The 20,766-nt window shown below is 37.9% G+C and overlaps 1 protein-coding gene across 2 annotated transcripts in view; it reads right to left on the bottom strand.

The window, feature by feature from the left end:
• Positions 1 to 20,766, bottom strand: part of UVRAG (UV radiation resistance associated) — a 275,388-nt gene that overhangs the window by 15,844 nt on the left and 238,778 nt on the right. For both annotated transcript variants that reach the window (XM_076002321.1, XM_012744895.3), the window contains exon 14: positions 7,143 to 7,234. In XM_076002321.1, the coding sequence (XP_075858436.1) occupies positions 7,143 to 7,234 (92 nt within the window). The remainder of the gene's footprint in view (positions 1 to 7,142; positions 7,235 to 20,766) is intronic.

Below are 20,766 nucleotides of genomic sequence, written 5' to 3'. Positions count from 1 at the left end.
CATGGCAAGTCATTTCATGTTTCTGAGTCTCAGTTTTCTAATCCATAAAATAGTGATCATTATTCTTGCCTGGCTTCCCTCACAGGGTTGTTGCAAGCCTAAATAAAAATAAAGTTAGTTTTGTACCTAAGAGATTTTTATTACTCATGACTTTTAACTGTGGGTGAAAGTTACCTAAGAAAGCAGGTACCAAGAAAAGTTTGTTGGCAAACAGATTCATAGGGTACATGTCTCTAAGGTTTCAGAGGGTCTTATAAAAGGACTTGGGGAAAGTAAGAGGGAGAGAGTGAATATTTTGTGCTATCAATGTATTAGAGCATAAGCTATCATTCAAAAATGTGAACAAGAATCATATTCTATACCTATTTGTAAGATGACTATGGATTTTAAAGGAAAAACAAAACACCTACAATAAACAATGGATTTGATTTTTAAAACAGAGACAGTAACTATGATTCATTTATTTATTACATATTTATAATAAGAGCTACCATTTATTAAGTATTACTAAGTGCCAGGTGGCATACTGGATACTTACATATTTAATATCCATAGGGCAACACTATCAGGTAGGCACTAATACCCTCATTTTATAGATAAAGGAATTGAGGCAGACAACTAAAACTTGCTTGAAGTCACGGAGACAGAAAGTGGTGGTGCTGGTATTCAAATTCATCGTTTACGTGCTTTCTACTTAACTGGGCCACTGTTTTTTAACCTACTCAGCCCTATATGCCAATCCTCCAATGTCCAAAGTCTTTTGCCTCAGGTCCACTCAAATACTATCTTCTTAGTGAAGGCTTGTCCACACCCCTCATACCAGGAAGTAAAGGGCTTCCTCTGAATGTTCAAAATAATTTATCTATTTTTCTTACAGCACTTTGTACTTTCTAATTTCTATTATATATATTTTTGTTTCCATTTCATTGCATTGATTAGACCATAAGCTCCTTGAATGCAAGTTCAAAGAGCATATTACACGACTAGAACAGGACAGACAGCTGTCCCGAATGCTTCCCTAATGCCAGGCTGGGACCATAGAGAGGAGAAAGATGCAGTGCCCAACCTCAAGCTGCTCAAAAGCCTAGTGGGTAAGACCTGGAGGGAGAAGTCAATCTAAGCTACTGAGGGAATACATATTTATATCTGCCACTGTGCTTGAGTGAGTGAATCAGTGAGGTAGGACATGAGCTGGACCTTGAAGTGAGAGCCACATTTGGATAGGGCAGAGGATGGGGCAGGCTATTCTAGGTAGTGGGAACTTGTCCGAGTAAAGAACTGAGGCCAGAAACGACCGTGTTATGTCTGGGGTCAGTGGAGGCAGGGTGGGAGAGTGATGGAGAGACACTGTCTCAGGACCTGGATACTGTGGCCCCATCACACAGTGCATTTACAGCTACCATGGCACGTCCTCTCTTCAACTCCGTTCTAAACTTACCGTCTTACTGACAGCCATCAAGCAGCAGCTTGCGTGCACATTCTTCCCTGACCATAACTCAGCACCAGCATCAGCTGTGCACGTGCACGTCAATTTGAGTCTGGGACCACTTTGTAGTCAGTGGTAAAAGAAAGAAAAATAGGATATTTAAATGGCATTCTGGTGACTTTTAACCAAAGTATTCAAGAGCACAGCCTCTGAGCTGAAATTCTGCTTTTCAAAATTGTGTTGCTTGGCAGTTACAACTGGGTTAGTGATCCCAGGAAGAGAAAACTGGGACATTTTTTTGTAAAGAGCTGGCATAAATCACTGAGAAATGTGCCCTATGCAACTGTGTTCATGAGGAAAAAGGGGTTCATTTTATGATTAATCAGGTAGAGCCTTATGATACTAGTTAAGAATTCTGTAATGTGCAAAAAAAAAAAATCACTTCATTAAAAGAATTTTTATCACAATCTTTTCTTGACAAAGTAAAACAAGCTGTCACATAACTTTGAAGCTTACCATAAGAAGGGAATTCAGTAAATGCACTAACCCTCAGCCAATTTGAAATCCTGGACACCAAAAGAACATACAGCAATCCGCTTCCACAGGGACCAGTCTGTGAATGGTAACAACCACACAGAAAATGGAAGTGTTTTCTTTTACAAAAGATGTAAGAGCCTCCCTTAGGAATGTGAGTTTTTTTACCCTTTGCCCTTAGGAGCACAGGCTTGGGAGGTAACTCCTCATTCCACAGTTGCTCTTGGAAATTCTCAGATTTCCTCTGAGGCTAAAAGTGCTTGTTCCGGCTTTGTTTAGCTTTGTGACTTCCAGCCTGGCTTCCTGCCGTGGTCTTTACTTGGAGCCATTATATAGCATTCATTTTGCTGTACTTTGCATCTACCTTAGTAACCTATTTTTCATTAGAGAACCATAAAGTGGTACATTGTTGTTCATTCAGTATTAATGTGCTTGGCACAGCTGGCACAGAGGGGCACTACATAAATGAATGAGTTTGGAGCTTAATGGGTTGACGACATCAGTGCCAAGAGACCTAGATTCTCGTTTTATTGTTGCAGGTTCAGGGGTCAACCATGCCTGGAAAATCATTTAATTTCTCTCTACCTTAGAACTGAGAGTTGCTGGAAATCAGAGTATTTTAGGAGGGGAAAAGGCAGTTAGGTTGCAATGAGGAAGCATTTCTATGTAAATATTTTTGCTAAATTGTCTAAAGAGATCTCAGAAGAAAGAGACCTAATCTCTAAAGTTCCAGTAATTTGTTGTGATTTGTTTCTTGTCCTAAGTGGGTTTTCTCCTAATATTGTATTTGTAATTTTGTATTCTTTTTCTTAAAAAGGACTGCCAAAGAACCACAAAACCCAGATTCTCCTCATTCCTAAAATGAATCTGCATTCCAGGCAAGGTGGTCTATTCTTTGCCAGTAAAGCTGTTGTGCCTTTTCTTAAACTATTCCCTCTATAAGAGGAGATGAGTGAGGATGGTGGTAGGAGAGAAGGAGCAGGGAGAGCACGTTCTAGACAGAGGGAGCAGTCAATGTGGCTCAGACAGGAAAGAGCTTGCTCACATAACTAAACAGAGGCCAGAGAGCAACAGTACAGGAGACTGGAGAGCGAGTGATATCAGATGAGCCAGGGGCCAAGGGAGACCTTGGAGGACAACTTGGATTTTATTCAAGCCAGCGAAGCTCGAGAGTGATTAAGATATAGTCAAAATTAATAAAGATCACTCTGGCTACTATGGAGAATGAAGAGTGGCAGGACACAAATGAAATCAGGGAGACAAATTATACTAGCACAGCTGTCCGGGTAAGAAGAGCTGGTGGCTTGGACTAGAGTGGCAATATTAGAGACAGTGAGAAGTGGTCAGATTGATACATATTTTGCAGGTAGTGATGACAGGGCTTGCTGATGAATTAGATTCGATCTGGTGGGAGTGAAGAAGGAAGTCAAGGGTGATTCCCTGGTTTGAGCAACTGGGTAGACAGGGTGTCATTTGCTGAGAGGAAGAAGATAAGTGAGAGGACAGTGTTAGATTATGCTGGGGATGAGGTGCCTGTGATACTCTGAAGGGCGGTGTGAGGTAGGTCCTCTGGCTATCCACAGCCTGCAGGAGAGGTTTATGCTGAAAACAAAACTTTGGGAGTCATAAGCATGTAAATGTTTTTCAAAACTACAGGAATGAATAAGAACACACAGGAAGAGAGTTGAGAGGAAAAAAGAGAAGAAGACCAAAGATGGGACCATAGCGAGCCCCAATATTCTATGGGTTAAGTAGAAGGGGAAGAATATGCAAAACAGAAAGAGAGCAGCCAGAAGGAGAAAGCCAGGAGAAAGTAGTACTGTGGAAAGTTTCAAGACAGTAGGAAACGCCAGCAAGGCCAAATGCCACTGACATGCTGAGCAGGATAAGGATAGAAAAGTAAAAATGGATAGACAGAAAATAGATAGAAAACCCTTTGGTTTTTGTATATGTTTAGAATTCAATTGGCACCTAGCTAGATAAAAGGAATTTCAGTATATCCATAGAACCAAAAATCAGACTAGAGAGAGTTAATGAGGAATTAGAAAAACATATATAGACCTATAATCATTACAGAAATTAAATCAGTAGTTAAAAAATCTGCATTTTCCCCCCTCAACAAATAAAAAACACTAGGTTTTTGCTAAGTTCTATCAGATCTTCAAGATACAGATAATTCCTATCTTATATAAACTATTCCAGAGAATAGAAGAGAAAGATTCTCAATGTATTTTATGAGGCTGTTACAACCTCAACATGTTTGATCATGTTATAACCAAAATCAGAGAAGGTTTTAATGAGAAAAAAAAATTATAGGCCAGTCTCATTTCAGTTTGCAGATGTAAACATACTAAAAAATTAGCAAATCAATTCAATAATGTAGGAAAAAATAATACATGACTATGTAAAGTGTACCCTAGGATGCAAAGACAGTTTAACATTGGAAAATGTATTAATAATTAATACAGTAGCACATTAAAGGAGAAAAAATACAGTAATTTTTATCAGTAGATACAAAATAGGCATTTGGTAAATTCTGAATACACACATTCATGATTAAAAAAACTCTTAGTAAGCTGAAAATAGAAACAATCTGTCTTTTGCTGATGAGGGATATCTACTCAAACCTGCAAAAAATGTAACCTTTAATGGTGAAAAGTTGGAAGCATTCTCTTTAAAGTCAGAAATAAGAAAAGGATACCCACTATCACTGCTCCTATGCCATAATAAAACATAATAAGACAAGAAAAAGTAATATGTTATAAAAATAGAAACAACACCATCATTCACTAAAAAATTAAAACAGCAAGCAAAACTGTAAGGTACTAGGATTAAGTATATCTAATAAAAATGCATAAGACCTTTACGATGAAAATTATAAAATTTCAAAGGTAGAATAAAGGTAGAAAACAAAGAGATACCATGTTCAAAGGTAGGAAGACTCGGTACCATAAAGCTGTCAAATCACTCAAGTAAGATTCACAAGTCAAGAAAAGCCAACAATCCTGAAAAAGAACATTAGTAGGAACTTCTCCCTACCAGATATCAGTCAGTATCTTCCTTTCCCCTTCCTATGAAGGAATGTGGCTTAGGGATAACACTCTTGGCTCTCTCCATCCTCTTACTCTCTCTAAGAGGAGAAAGGACTTTTCTGACTGGTGCATTTACAGGGCAAAATAGAAGCTGGGTATTTCTGGCTCAGCCCTCTTTGGTTCCTGCAGGAGTCATCTGATCCGTCTCTGCCAATGTAGTGAGGGCCTGCCTCTCCAGGGACAAACAGCTTGTGGTTCTCCAGTCATACTGTGATTATGAGGGTAAGTTCGATTTTGAGTGGTATCTTTGCAAGCTCTTTTTATTACAGATCTTAAGCCAAGCAGCTTTATCAGTAGTAAAACTGACATTTTGATTTGTATTGGTCTATCTCTTTTATTCTCACTCTCAAATGGTTCCAAATGTCAGGGTGGAAGAGGGATGCTATTTATTGGGCCTCCCCAAACCTCGATAAGACTTACAGAAATTACATCTTATAGTATAAAATGTGGTACTAGCCCATGGATAGACAAATAAAACAATGGAGTAGAATAGCGAGCCTGGAAGCAGATCCACGTGTACAAAGGAACTTGGTATATGAAACAGATGGCTGTATCAATCAGTGGAGAAAAGAAAGGCCCTTCAATAAATGATACAGGGACAATTTGCTATCCCTACTGAGCAAGATTCACTCAGTGATTAATCATGTAGTGTTGTGGGTTGCTTCTTTTTTTTCACTACTTTAGGTTATTTATCATTTGTGTTAGAAAACTTTTCATGAATTATATGCCTTGTTTCCAATTAGACCACAAATCCCTCGAGGGCATGGCTTGAGCCTTTGTACTTCTCGTTACCCTCCGGAGTGCCTATCATAGAGCTTTACACATAGACACTGTCAAATAAATGTCTGCTAGCTCACTTTTATTATTATTATTTACACTAAAACTCAATGCCTCAAGGGATCCAGGTCCATATCAACACCCAGCTTTGGTAATTATTTTGATATTTTGAGTAGAATTCTTTAAACAATTGTGTATCTGCTTAACAGGAAGTCTTATCTAAGATTAGACTTCTCGAACTTGCCATTTTGAGGATCATATGGGACAAAAATAGAAACAAAGTAAACAGTGACCATAGATATCACTTTCTTATTATCTTCAAGGCCCATCCTTACCGCACAGAAGAAAATGAAACCAATATTGTATTGATACCTCCCTCCCCACAAGTAGTTTTTCCATCTAACATCTAATTGCATCCTCACAAAAAACAGGTGAGATGAGCAGGTGAGATGAGGACAGGGATTATGGATAAGGAAATAAAATTTCGGAGAAGCAGGACTTCAAATCCACACAGTTCATCAGAAAAGACCTGGGATCAGAAGCCAGTGCTCTTCACAAAAGACCGTTCCCGCCCTTCCAACTCCCCTTAATTTTAAAAGCCTGCTTCTCACTCACATGATTTTGTGATTGCTCATCACTCAAGGATTCAAACTTCAAGAATTACTAAATGGCTATCGCCAACAGACTTCCACTTTTCTTAGTAAGTCAAGTGAATCAATCTAATGCCTTCTTTGTATCAGATTTCTCCTCTCCCATTCCCTTTTTAAAAGGGTCCCGTCTATCCCAAAGCACTTTAAACAGCAGCTTGTCCTCATGGTACAACAAGCACTGACATCAAATGCAAGAAACATCTTAGAATGTACCCCGTGGTCTCAGACTAGGTCCTAACAACCTGACGTACTCTTTGTCTACTTTCCTCCTCCCTAGTCTGGATAGCCAATGATCCTGATGCTCATTCTATCTGCTTCATCTTTGGAGAAGTCCTAGGGGCTCCATGTCTCCCCTCCCTGAATCATGTTGGCTGTCCTCCAGTCTCTGCCTCAGCAACGCACTCAAGGATTCTCTGCCATGCCAACTTCCCAATGTTCAAATAATACACCATAAGCCCTCCTCCCTCTAAGGGTGCTTCATCCTCCTTAGCCAGACTGGAGCTTAGATCTACCCAAGGATGATGGTTGCCTTTTCTTTACTTTAGATATCTTATTACAGAAGAAAACCCAGAGACAGGTATGGAGCAACATGGAAGTCAGGAAAGATTTTCAGGATCATTATCCACATTACAGTTTCTGGTTATCAGAGATACAGGTACTTACCACCTGACCATTAGTCCATGCTCCATGAAGTTTTTCAGATTAGGAAGGGTTTGCCTCAAGTCTGGAGTCCCTAGTCCATGTTGGTATCTTAGCTGCAAAGGCAAAAGAATAGAATTATAGGAAATTTTGGCAGATTACATGCAATGCTTCAGAAAAATGATGCGCTAACCAAGTTGATTTTTTAACTCTATAAGAGGAAATATAAATGTATGATCTTGATATCAACTATATTGGGTTGTCCACTTACTGGGTATTTGATGTATGGATGAGCATGTGTATAAATATGCACATACATTTACCAGTTGAGATGGTATTTAAAGGTAGCCTTGTTGTCTTCTTTTTTTTTTTGATAGAGACAAGATCTCGCTCTTGCTGACGATGGTCTTGAATACCAGGCCTCAACTGATTCTCCTGCCTCGGCCTCCCAAAGTGCTAGGATTACAGGCGTGAGCTACAGCACCCAGCTGTGGTAGCACCTTCTACTGCTCCTTTGCTCCCTAACCTTGGAGAAGACTAGGAGTGACCAACTATGGAATCAGGATATTTCAAAGACCCCTGCATTTACCCTTCTTTTCTACTCCTAGACCCTGGTAAGGTTTGCTAACACCACTTCCAAGGACATATACCATAGAACCAGTATTTCATTTTAGATACTGGCAGCTTCCCTTCTTTCACTGGCCCTTCCCTTTATATACATGAGGGTAAGGACCATCTTGTACTCATCTCTGATTCCAACAGCATCTGACATAGTATTAGTGCTCAGTCAACACTACTAAACAAATAAATAGAACTCACTTTTGACAGAGGCTGTATTCTAGATTTCTCTTGAGTCTCTAACTTTCCTCTTCATCCAGAACCAGAGCACATAGCTGGAGAGCTAGTAAAGGAAACCACTGGCTTGTGGGCTAGATTTGCCCTCTGACTTATTTCTGCCAGAGGCTAATTTTCTAAAAATAAATGTCTTTCTGTGTAGTTTGGATAACTTGCTGAATGGTTTTCACGTGTCTGTTTCTTACCTCCTTTCATTCTATCTGTGATACCATCATTTGCTTCCTTAACTGACCATCACAGAGAACGGAGGGAAGTACATGTGCACGTTTACATACACTCATCCTCACATCAAATACACAGTCAGCAGACAACATGGCCCTGAAAAATGTGTTTTCCAAATGACATAATATATATGAGAAAAGTTTATAAACTTTATAAACTGTATACTGATGTACAAATATGAAGGGGCATTAGTTTTTCAGTACTTAAATTTAAGAGTGGCAAAGTCAAACTTTTAAATGTTTTCCTCTCTTAAAAAATAAAACTACTACCAACAAAATAGGTAAATTTGCTTTTGTTTGAATCTAGCATGCAACTGATTTTTCCCTGAGTGAGTGACACTTAACAGAGAAAGAATTCACTCTCACTGATATTGAGCTTTTTAAGGAAAACCCCCAAACCTAAGTGGGTCTCGTGAATGGTCTAAATGAAAACACACAGAAAGTTTAGAAGTAGAAACATGCAATGTTAAAACTAAAAGGTATCTTGAATATTTAAACCAATCCTTTCCTTTTGTTGATGGAGTAACTGAAGCCCGGAAACGGGAAGTAAATTATCCAGGGCCACATGGTTCAATGGCAAAGATATTATTAGCCAGGGTCTCCTTTTCAGAAATCATGCTACCTTACCATCTACCCCAAAGTCTGAGAAGAAAATTGTTAACAGTACTTGAAAAGACAAAAGGAAAATATTCTTTTCCTTTTTCAAACCTAGCTTGGTGACCTAAATCACCTCCTGAGATTTGTTGACCTTGAATTGTAAGATCAACCCCATAAGAAATGACATCATTTCTTATATTAATACAAATGTATTTTTTCCATACATCGATAAAAGCAAAATGGCTGATATCCCAATATGACATTCCTGAATTCACTGTTTCAATAAAAAAGTGAAATTGTTTACACATGGCATGGAAATTTCACCTGTGATTCATACTGAAAAATATTAAATATCAAAAAAAACCCATACTGAAATAACACCAACTTATGTCTCTGAGCCAGTACATAGACAATTGCCTGCCCCAGACTCCACACTGGAAGGTGGGTGTTGAATTCTTTTCAGAGACCACAGTGAAAATTTCTCTTCATGTCTGTTTTCAACCAAAAAAGGAAAATGTGGAAATTTCAAGTCTCCACCCAGGTCTTAACCCTTCATTTGCTGCATAGCACTATTATTTTTTTAATCATAAAATCTTACAATTTTATAGCTTAAAGAGACTCTGGGGATCATCTTTCCAACCTTCTTCCTTTTATAAATGAAGAAACTAAGGGTCTGGAAGGCAAGTGTCCTACCCAAAGTCACAGAGCTGATAAGGGGCAAAGCCAAGGATAGAACCTCTTAATCATAGCTCCAAATTTTACTTTTAATTTTCTACACAGAGAACTAAAAAAGAAATGCATACATAATACATATATATCAATTTAATTTTTATTAATAAAATACAGGTACTGTTTAACAAGTCTGAACTACCATAAGGTTTACAGTGAAAAAACAGCAGCTCTCTGCTCTTCCATGCCAGCCAATTTTAGCTGTTCTTCTTTACCTTCATATTTCTAAATACTATGCTTATATTAATATTTCCTATCCCCCTCCTGTTTAGACATCATCTACCATATTCCTACCATGAAAAATGAGAATTTAGCTCTCTTAAACCACTCCTCTCTCACAGAAACATTTTATCCCCGTTTCTATATATGATCTATTGGGTTTTTTTTTTTTTTTTTTTTTGGAGACGCTAGAGTGAGTGCCGTGGCATCAGCCTAGCTCACAGCAACCTCAAACTCCTGGGCTCAAGCAATCCTGCTGCCTCAGCCTCCTGAGTAGCTGGGACTACAGGCATGCGCCACCATGCCCGGCTAATTTTTTCTATATATATTAATTGGCCAATTAATTTATTTCTATTTATAGTAGAGACAGGGTCTTGCTCCTGCTCAGGCTGGTTTCGAACTCCTGACCTCGAGCAATCCGCCTGCCTCAGCCTCCCAGAGTGCTAGGATTACAGGCGTGAACCACCGCACCCGGCCTCTATTAGCTTTTTATTGAAGAATATGAGAACTTGACTCTCTACCCTCTCCCATACACTTCCCCTCCTCATCCTCTCAATATATTAAATATCACATTTTTTGTTAAATCAATATTTAGTGTTTACCTCTTTACACCAACATAAATACTGTTTACAACCAAGCTATGTAACGTACTATTACTTTCTTTTGTTTGTTTGTTTGTTTTTCTGGAAGTGGTAACTCCTTTTTTTCCCTACAGTTGAGTTTTTTTATGTACCTATCACTAGATACTCCCCAAACTCTAACAAAACCTTAAAACTCTTCTCAATCTAATTAAATATACCATATAATCGATCGAGTTCATTTTTCCCTTAAAGATATATTATTATTTACTGAAGCTCCCTCTCTGCTCCAATCTGAACTGGCTGCTAGCTAGGCTTGCTGTACTACTATTTTCCTAGAATGCCCCTTCACCATCATCCTAGAAATTGTGTTTACTTGTCTCCTGTGTTGAAGCTGTTATTTCCTAGATCTCATGTCTTCTTCTTTCCAGATTTACTGCCTCATCTTGGTGGAGTGTATCCTATAATATCTTCCTGGGAAAGGGTAGCATGGAGGTAACTTTTTTGACACCTTGAATATTTCAAAATATCTTCATTCTATTCTTACACTTGAATGATAGTTTGCCTAGGTATAGAATTTAAGGTGGAAAATTATTTTCCTTAGAGATTTCCAAAGTACTGCTTCACTGTCATTTAATTTTGCATATGGTAATTGAGAAACTTGATAAGATTCTGATTCCTGATCCTTGGTATGTGAGCTGATTCTTCTCTCTGGAAATTTTTAGAATTTTCTTCTTTAACTTTAGTATTCTGAAATTTCACAGTGATAAGCCTTCTTCTGGGTCTCTTTTTATCCATTGGGCTGGGTACTTACTAAGTCCTTTCAATATAAAAATGCTTAATTGCCTAATTCTGATAATTTTCTTATATTATTATTATCTCCTCCTCTTCCCTCTTCATTTTCATCTACCTCTGGGTTTGTTTCTTCTTTCTGTCCCTTTTTTGCTCTTCTTATTTTTAAAAATATTTCTAAAGCCTTAACTTGGCATAGATCCTTTTAGTTTTGTTTAAGAATTTTTTTTAATATTAGTATTAGAGGCTTTCCTTTAATGTCTAGTAATCTGTGGTTGTCAGTTCATCTTTACAAGTAAGACTGTGAGACTTCAAAGAGCTTTTAAAAAAAGTCTATGCATTGGCAGTGCTTGATGACTGGATGTAGAATGAGTAGATAGAAACCTAGCTCTCCTCATGAGGGACATGTCAGCCCCAGTAGCTCTCATTGCTGGGAAAATTTCTTCCCAGGAGGAGTCCTCCAATTTTCTGTCTGGAGGTATATAAGCTGGATCTTATTTTGGGAATCAAGTAGGAAAAAGCAGTTAGGAAACGTTGTGTTGGTATGTTGTACTCTCACTTAATCCCCTTGCTTTTGGTAAAGCATCTTCCTTCTTGCCCCAGTATATCAGGCAGTTCAGAGTTCAGAGCTTCTTGGGTTCAATCTTTTTCAGAAAGTAAACCTCCTCCATCTTCCCACTGGAGTGTGTGGGAAGATAGCTGCTTGCCTATGTAGGGTGAGGAAAGTGAACAGGGAGTCTTACTTCGCTTTCTACAGATTGTCAATGAATCCTTCTACTTTTAGCTCTACATATTGCTCCTATGCTTTATGAGGTAATGGCACCTCCAAATCCATCTGGAGTTCTATGGTTTGAGTTATGCTGCTTTTTAAAGGCTTTAGATTTCAGTTTTCTCCATCCTTCCAAGTCAGTTTATCATTCATTTATTTATTTGCAATTTTCTAAAATTTTGTCAACTCTATTCCCTGGTCTTGTCTCTTCTGTTCTTTTCATCATTGTGATTATACAATTTTTAAATTATTTTATCTTTATTGGTAGCATTTCAGTAGGAGGTGACATAAATTAGTATATTCAAATTATTTATGGTGAAGTCACTTTTATATGTAACAACTTTCCAATATTAGCTAACAACTCTCCTTACAGCTTTTTATACAATACTCACCACTCTGGCAGAGAGCTCTCTTTCCTGTCTCCATGTCTCTCTCTAGGCATCCTACATCTGGTCATGTTCTATCCATTCTTAAAGAGTCAATCCAAGTTTTGCTTCCTGTAGGAAGCTTTCTCTGATTATCCTAGGATAAGGGAGGCATTTTCCTCCTCATCCCAAATCCCTTCCTATATAACCTTTCCACATGCTCTCTTTGGAAAGCCTTACATAATTGGATAGGTACTTAATAAATAAATACCATTTGTTAATTAACAAGTTAGATTAATACAGTATAGGAGGGAATGAAAGGCATCATGACGCAATGGAAAGACCTTAGATACAGAAGATCTGGGTTTGAATATCATACTGTCATTTACTAGTTGTTTGACTTTGGATAAGTCACTGCACTTCTCTGAGTTTCAGGTTCTGTACTTGGAAAATGGGGGTGTTACCTCCCTTGTAAAGCTATTGTAAAGTTTAAATAATTTAAAGTATATAGAGTGTCCAAAACAATATCTGATACATAGAAGGGCTCAATATATAATATCTGTTATCATTGTTAGTACGTATATACTCTTTCTCTAAATCATCATCTACCACTCGGCTAGACATATAACTGGTACTCAATAACAGCATATTGCTTAACTAATTAGAATGGGAGTCAGAATAAGAAGAAGGAAAGAGTTACTTTGAATGAAGGGGAAAATCTTAACTTTTTTTTTTTTTTGAGACAGAGTCTCACTCTGTCACCCAGGCTAGAGTGCAGTGGCATCACCACAGCTCACTGAAACCTCAAATTCCTGGGTTCCAATGATCCTCCTGTCTCATCCTCCCGAGTAGTTGGGATCACAGGTGTGTGCCACTGTGCCCAGCTAATTTTTCTATTTTTAGTAGAGACGGGGTCTCGCTCTTGCTCAGACTGGTCTTGAACTCCTGAGCTCAAGTGACCCTCTCGCCTCGGCCTCCCAGAGTACTAGGATTACAGGTGTAAGCCACCAAGCCTGGCCTTAAATTCACTTTTTAAATGTTAATTTTTATTAAGCTTCTGACTGCAAGCACTCCGGAGAGGCAGCAGTAAACATATACACACATCAAGTGAAATAGAGACTGGTACATAATGTGAGCAGTCAGGAGACCAGGGTGACAGACCCAGCTCTGCTGTAAGGCCATGTAAATTCCCTCCTTGCTTGCTAGTCAAATAATTTTCAAACATTTAAATTAAGAACTCTCTAACAAGTTAACACCCTGGTAAGATATTAGTAAAAACAGAAAGGAAAAGAAAGAACCAGGCCAAGGAGGAAAGGACAAGGACAGGGAAAGGTGAGAAAACTACATTTATTAAGTTCCTACATTCCTATTCATTGATTCAACAGATATTTATTGAGTGTCCACTAGGACAGGCAATGTGAATCAGCTCTTTCTCTGGAATGACAGGTCTGGACTCATCATGGCCTATTCTCACCATATAATATGTATAACCTTGGGCAAGTTACATAAGCAATGTGTGTCTTATCTCTAAAAGAAGACCAAGATTTATCTCATAAGACTGTTGTAAGAGTTCAGTTAGAAATTTATAGAGAATGGAAGCTCCTGAGGCCTGACTTTTAGAGGGCAGTCATTAAAACTCTTAAGGGCCTAGAGCGCTAAGCTGAAGAGTTCCGACTTGCTTATCAGTAGTAAGAACCTACTCCAGGGTTTTAAGCAAGAGAGTGAATGAGAAAGATAACTGCTGAAGCAGCTAGGAATGACAGGTTAAAAGCCTAAAGCACTCTTTTCTCTAAGAGATTCAGGAAAGCAGAGGCCAAGAAACCCAGGCAAGTAAAATACTGCTTTTGGTGTAAGTGCCTCAAATTAGCCTCTGAAATAAACACCTTTTGTATCAACTTCCTACTGCACCACCACCCAAAGAGTCTAAACAGTTTTTAAGTGGAATTTTGGTTTCAATTACCTTTAATTTCAGGTTTACTCTGATTGGTTTAAAACTCCATGGAGCAATTAAATTTTTGCCCAACTCCATGGCTAGTAGGCAATGAAGGTGAAAACTACCCACAGATACTGTACTAAAAGGGAAGTAGGGAGAAACAAAGTTCAGTGGTTTCCCTGGAAAAATTAATAAATGGCATTATCTACTAGCAAAAGAAAATCCATATGCTAAAATAACCAGGAAGATCTGGCTTTCTAGTTAATACAGCAAGCACAGATAAAGAAAACCAGAGCAAAGACTACATTTAGATTGCCAACAGACAACTACAGTTGTGTCAATTCCATTCACTATCTTCTCTCTGATGTCCTCTCCCACACCCCCTTTTTGTATAAAAATACAGTATTTTTTCCAAAGCAACATGCTGGTTTCATCTCAAATCATTCTATATTCACTTTGAGTTTCACCAGATAAGGCAGATCAACTATGATGTTATAGCTCTTGCAGGTGGAATTAACTAGTTCATGCAGCTTGATAAATGCTGCTCCAGGACTAGGTAAGACTGTTTGCAGCTATGGAGATCATATTTAAAAATGTAGCATGATTGTACTTTTGAGAAATAAATGCTGAGTTCTTGTACTCAATGAGCATCCTCCTACTGAGCTGAGAAGTCTAATTCAATATCAAAGTGCTTGATTTTATTTCTGTTTTTTAAACACAATTTTTCCAGGCCTGGAATGACTCGGGGGGTTCAGGGATCATTTTGTCATTTAGGTTTTGGCGGAGGAAAAATTCAGTTTAGACAACATACAGACTCTTTCTCTTTCTCTCTGCCTTCCAAACTACATTTATCTACACAAGGCCACTTATTGCATGGCTTATTAGTTCCATATGGGGCTTGAGCTAAGCTGCATGATATGTTTGATACAAACCGTCTGTTACCGTGAGGGAATGTGAATTAATACAATACTTCGATAAAGGTTGCTAAAAAGATCAACACTTTCGTGATGGGATTACAATGAATTTGACTACAAAGAGAACTGGTCTGGAGGAACTGAAAATAAGAAATTAAAAACGCACATACACATCAAAGACTTTAGAGTTTTGGCTTATGTAGTCAAAAATCTCTGTAGGACTAGTTACCATTATTTCAATTCATTTTTAAATACTACTAAAGTTTCACTGACATGAAAAGAACTAGATTACAAGCTTTAAAAAAAGGGTACCACCATGTCAAAAACAAAATCTGCCTTCCTAGGAGAAAACACAACTCTTTCAAAGATGTGGAAAAGCTACTTAAAGAATATTTAATATGAGCAATAATATTGTTTCTTACAGTGAGTCATTGCAATATATACCTCTAAGGAAAAGTATAAAAACTCGATTATGGGCTTCTGGTTGCAAGAACAACTTAAGTACTTTTCCAACCCATCTATAAACATATGCCAGTCTTTTCCAAAATAGATATGTTATAATGTAAACCCTGGACACAGCTGAGGCCTACCATTCTGATGTCTGACACCTAAAAGTCAAGTCAAGTCTAAAGGCTCTAACGTCTAAGAAGTGGGAAAGCTTCTTCCATTTCTTCTCCCAGTCATACTATGAGCTGGTCTCAGAATCATGGAATTAATATTAGAGCTGAAGAGCACCTTTGAAAGAATCTAGCCCACCTGCTTCATTTACCCTGTAGCTAAGTGAGAGGTTAAATGGACTATGTAAGGCTGAACAGGTTGAGTCCAGGGACCAGAATCTAAGTTTGCTGAGTTCTAACCACAGGCTCTTATCTTTACATCATATGTTGCTCTGTTGTATTTATGAGGCATAGGTTATAGTTGAGTCAAACTTACCATTATGAAATCTGTCATATTAAAAACATTTCAATTAGGATGGTCCTTTACTTTAGAATCTCACATTAGCCAGAAAACTAGAAGCAGTATTAAACTTATGCAACTCTGGGGTCAACCTGACCTCTGAATGTAGTCTCTATCACTGCCAGTCCTTGTGAGCTGCTAAAGAAAGTCAGTAATGTATATTGCAAATAGATAAGCAAAGCAGAACTGGAAATTTGTCAAAGGCAGGTAAACCATAACCTTGGAAGTGACTGCAATCAGTTTTAATTAATGATCATTTAAGGTTTATGTTCTCTGGAGGCTAAAGTTTATGTGAGTGGGACAAACTTGTGTGGGATCCATTAGTGTAGATATTCATGTTGTTCAGCAGGTCTGGCAGATCCAACCTTCTTTGCTCCCTGCCCTTTTTTTTTTTTTTTTTTTTTTGAGACAGAGTCTCGCTTTGTTGCCCAGGCTAGAGTGAGTGCCGTGGTGTCAGCCTAGCTCACAGCAACCTCAAACTCCTGGGCTCAAGCAATCCTGCTGCCTCAGCCTCCCAAGTAGCTGGGACTACAGCCATGCGCCACCATGCCCGGCTAATTTTTTCTATATATATTAGTTGGCCAATTAATTTCTTTCTATTTATAGTAGAGACGGGGTCTGGCTCTTGCTCAGGCTGGTTTCGAACACCTGAACTCGAGCAATCCGCCTGCCTTGGCCTCCCAGAGTGCTAGGATTACAGGTGTGACCCACCGCGCCTGGCCCTGCCCTCATGTTGATAGTCCTGTGTACCCTGATTTACCCCAAACTACCTGCATTGACCTTTGACCCAATCTGAATCTCTGATTCCCTTCAGAGCTAAACCTTACTCCCTAAACTCATCAAACACAGCGTTTACACTTCTAGTTCATTGACTCTGATGTAATCTTGGTGCAAGAAATTGCATATTAAGATGAAGATCATAGTCTAGTAGAACAGAGGCAGTTTCCCAGAACATTGTAGAAATAGAATCATAGAGTATATAGCCTCTAGTGTCTGCCTTCTTTCATATTTGAGATTTATCTAGGTTGTTGCTTGTGTGAATAGTTTGTTCCTTTTTATTGCTGAGTAGTATTCTATTGTGTGGATATACCACAAATTGTTTAACTATATGCCAGTTGATGGACATTTGGGTTGTTTCCAATTTTGGTTTTTGTGAATTAAGGCACTATAAATATTTGGGCACAGGTTTTTGTTTGGACTTGTATATTTGTTTCTCTTGGACCAATACACAGGAGTGGAATTGCTGGGATGAATGGCAAATACATGTTCAACTTTAGTAAAAAATTATTTTAAATGCCAAACTGTTTCCAAAGTGGCTATGAAATTTGGCATTACCAACAACAATGTGTGAGTGTTTCAGTTGCTCTGCATTGTTGTAAGCATTTGATACTGTCAGCTTTAAAATTTTAGACATTCTAGTAGCTGTGTAGTAGTATTTCATTATAGTTTTAATTTGCATCTCCCTAATGACTAATAATATTGAGCATTTTTTTTCATATGCTTATTTGCCATCTATATCTCTTCTTCTGGCCCTCTCACAGTTTCTGTGAGCTATTTAATGACAAACATAAGCTACCTTTGATGAATACCTAATATATCTGATTAATACCTTCTGATGAATCTTAATACCTTCTAATTAGTAACACTCTAATATCATTTCTGCTTACTCTAGCTAGAGTAGATTCTGTTTACTGTAGCAATAAAATCCTATATGCTGTGAAGAGTCACAGGGAGTTCCTATGTGTGGAAAAGACAAAATGAAAATGCTATTATAAGTGTAGGAATTCTTTATTAAAAATTCAGATAAATCTAAGTATCAGTTTTATTAGAATGAAAAATGCACTTAGATCTGTTGCTATAAATTTGATTACACACAGAACATAGGGGCACCTCCCCAGCCATGAACAAGTGACCACAAGTACCTGACATGATCATGAGCAGAAATTACTTAATTCGATTCAACAAATAGTAAATACTGAGCTCTGTGTGTGTGTGTGTGGGGGGGGAGGTGGTAGTGGTGATGATGTCAGAAATGGAGATATATATATATGGCACTGTTTATAAAAGGGGAAGTCTGAAAATAATTTGAATATATTAGGCTTTTGGCCAGGTTCTATGGCGGAATAATGATGGTGTTAATGATAATGAAAACAGTTCTACAGCTGCTAATATGTTTATTAAGTGATTAGTTATGTGCCAGGAATTATTCTAAGCATTGTATTACTTCCTTCAGTCCTCACTATAACATTCTTATTGTTGAAGAAACTGAGACATGGAGAACAAGTTAAATGATAGAGTTTGAATTTGTACCCCAGTACTTTATGGGGTACTTTATTTGTACCCCATAAAGTTTGAACTTTATGGTTAAGATTTTATAAAGTCTTAACCATGTAAGAATGATCATTATAATGTGATACCAATAGCAGCTACTGTTTTTCTGAGACTGCAATCTGTGCCAGGCATGCAACTTGACTGTTTACTTATGTTACTGAATTTAATCTTCATAATAACCCCATAAGGTAGGTGGTATAATTCCCATTCTACAAATGACAAGTTTAAAGGGTCAAAAGAATTGCCTGAAATTTCCCAGGTAGCAAATAGAGGAGGTGTGATCTGAATTCAACTCTGAGCATTTACATCACCACACACAGACTAAATATTGCTTAAAAGTTGGTTAGAAAAGATTTTTGTTTTCTTATTCCTTATTTAATTCTAATACTTATAAAGAAGACCCTCCCATTTTCATCAGAGAAACACATTATGTCTCTTGATTTCAGAAATTTGACAATAGCTACATCTCTACTTAGCTGTTGTTTAGCTAAGCAATACATATTTAGTCTTTTTAAATCGTTCTAAGTTAACCCTTACAGCCTCTCAATCATTCTTTACGTATCTGGACTTCCTCCAGATTCCCTTAAAGAATCTAGTAATGAGGTGCCTTAAATGGAACACAGTTTTCCAGAATGCTCTTTTCTCTCATTAGTGATATTTCCATTAAAAATATTAATTTTACTGCAATGGCGATTCATGCCTTTTAAGCTTGTGTGTGTATGCATGTGTGTGTAATTCCTCTAACCTCACTTTAATTGCAACAGAGTCCAAGCCCATGAGTCCAGTGTTTAGCCTCTCTGGTTGATCATAAATAAATGTAGCTTTAAAAAACAAAAACAAAAACAGCAATGAACTTTTGAGTACACATTCCTCCTCCAAATGGATAGATGCTCCTACAATTTGTTTTAAAATGATGTTAATCATTGCTTGATCTCAGAATTCATTCAACAAAAACTAATTAATTCATTAGATATGTACTGAATACTTATTACTTGCAACATACACCAGGTGTGATAGGGTATCACAAAATGACCCAACCACGAATACTACCCTGAAGGAGGTAACCTCTTAATACAGTTGATATCTAGGTGAACCTATAAGGAAAGTATAACCTTCTATGGGAGTTTGAAGGGTAGGGTAGTATGCCAGATTCAAAGATGGCCCCCATAACTTTCACTCCCTGGTGTTACTCCCCTGATAATTTTATGTTTAAGGCAAAGGGAAATTATTTGGATAAGCCTAATTTAATCACACGAACCCTTTAAAGCAGAGAGTTTTCTCTGGCTGGTAGTAGAACAAAAAGTCAGAGAGACTTGATGTATGAGAAGGGCTAATGGGACATTATTGGTCTGGAGATGGAGGGGCCGTGGAAGAAGAAATGTGGATACCCTCTAGAAGTGAAGAGTGGCCCCTGGCTGAAAACCAGCATGTAAATGGAAACCTCAGACCTACAGCTGCAAGAAATCGAATTCTGCCAAAAATGTAAATGAGTTTAGAAGGGGATTATTCCCAAGAGCCTCCAGATAAGAGCCCAGCCTGGCCAACACTTTGATTTTGGCTTATGAGACCCTGAGCACAGAAACCAGCTAAGCCCACCCAGACTTCCGACACGCATACCTGTGAGATAAAAAATGGGTATTGTTTAAGCTGCTAAATTTGTTACAAAGCAATAGAAAACTAATTCAAGTAGAAAAGATTACATCTACTTTTTGCCTGAAGATATTAAGGGGTGAATTCATGGGGAGAACATGGCCTGAGCAGTCCTTGATAGACGGGTAATATTTAGAAGTGGGAAGACTGGGGGAGAGATTTCTAGACCTTCATTCAACTCTTTGAGTAAACATTTTTGTGTATCTACTATGCATCAGGCACAACAGGGGTTTTTAGGTAGCAAATAACACTGAACATATGCTGGGACACACGTCCCAATGGCTAATTTACAAGTGTTTGGGGCAAGGGGTTAGAGACACTGAAGAGTAATCCCGAACTCCTTTTGGGAGTCTGAATTTTTGTTCTCCATACATTCTGGTTCTCTAAAATATTCTGGAAGATTTTTGTTGGAGTAAGCATCAAATTTGGATACTCAAGTTTATGGAAGACAGACTGGACAATTAAAAAAATCCAGGAATAGTTAGTTCAGAACAGGACAAATTCTTTGGTGATTAAAGCAAAGAACAGTATTAAGTAGACCTTGTTTATGTATAATAGTCCTTTTTCAAGTATAATAGCCACAAGTAAAAAATCACAATGTAAGACAGATGTTCATTACTACCATAATCAGTTAATACTAATTAGACTAGATAAGAGAAAAAGTTAAAAGCTATAAAAATTACAAAACAACAGGCAAAATGATAATTCTTTAACAGATGATATGCTCATAGCTCTAGA

This window comes from Microcebus murinus, chromosome 4 (assembly GCF_040939455.1).
Source record: "Microcebus murinus isolate Inina chromosome 4, M.murinus_Inina_mat1.0, whole genome shotgun sequence".
NCBI lineage: Eukaryota > Metazoa > Chordata > Mammalia > Primates > Cheirogaleidae > Microcebus > Microcebus murinus.
The sequence above is the reverse complement of the archived record's forward strand: the minus strand, read 5'-3'. Positions and strand labels throughout refer to the sequence as shown.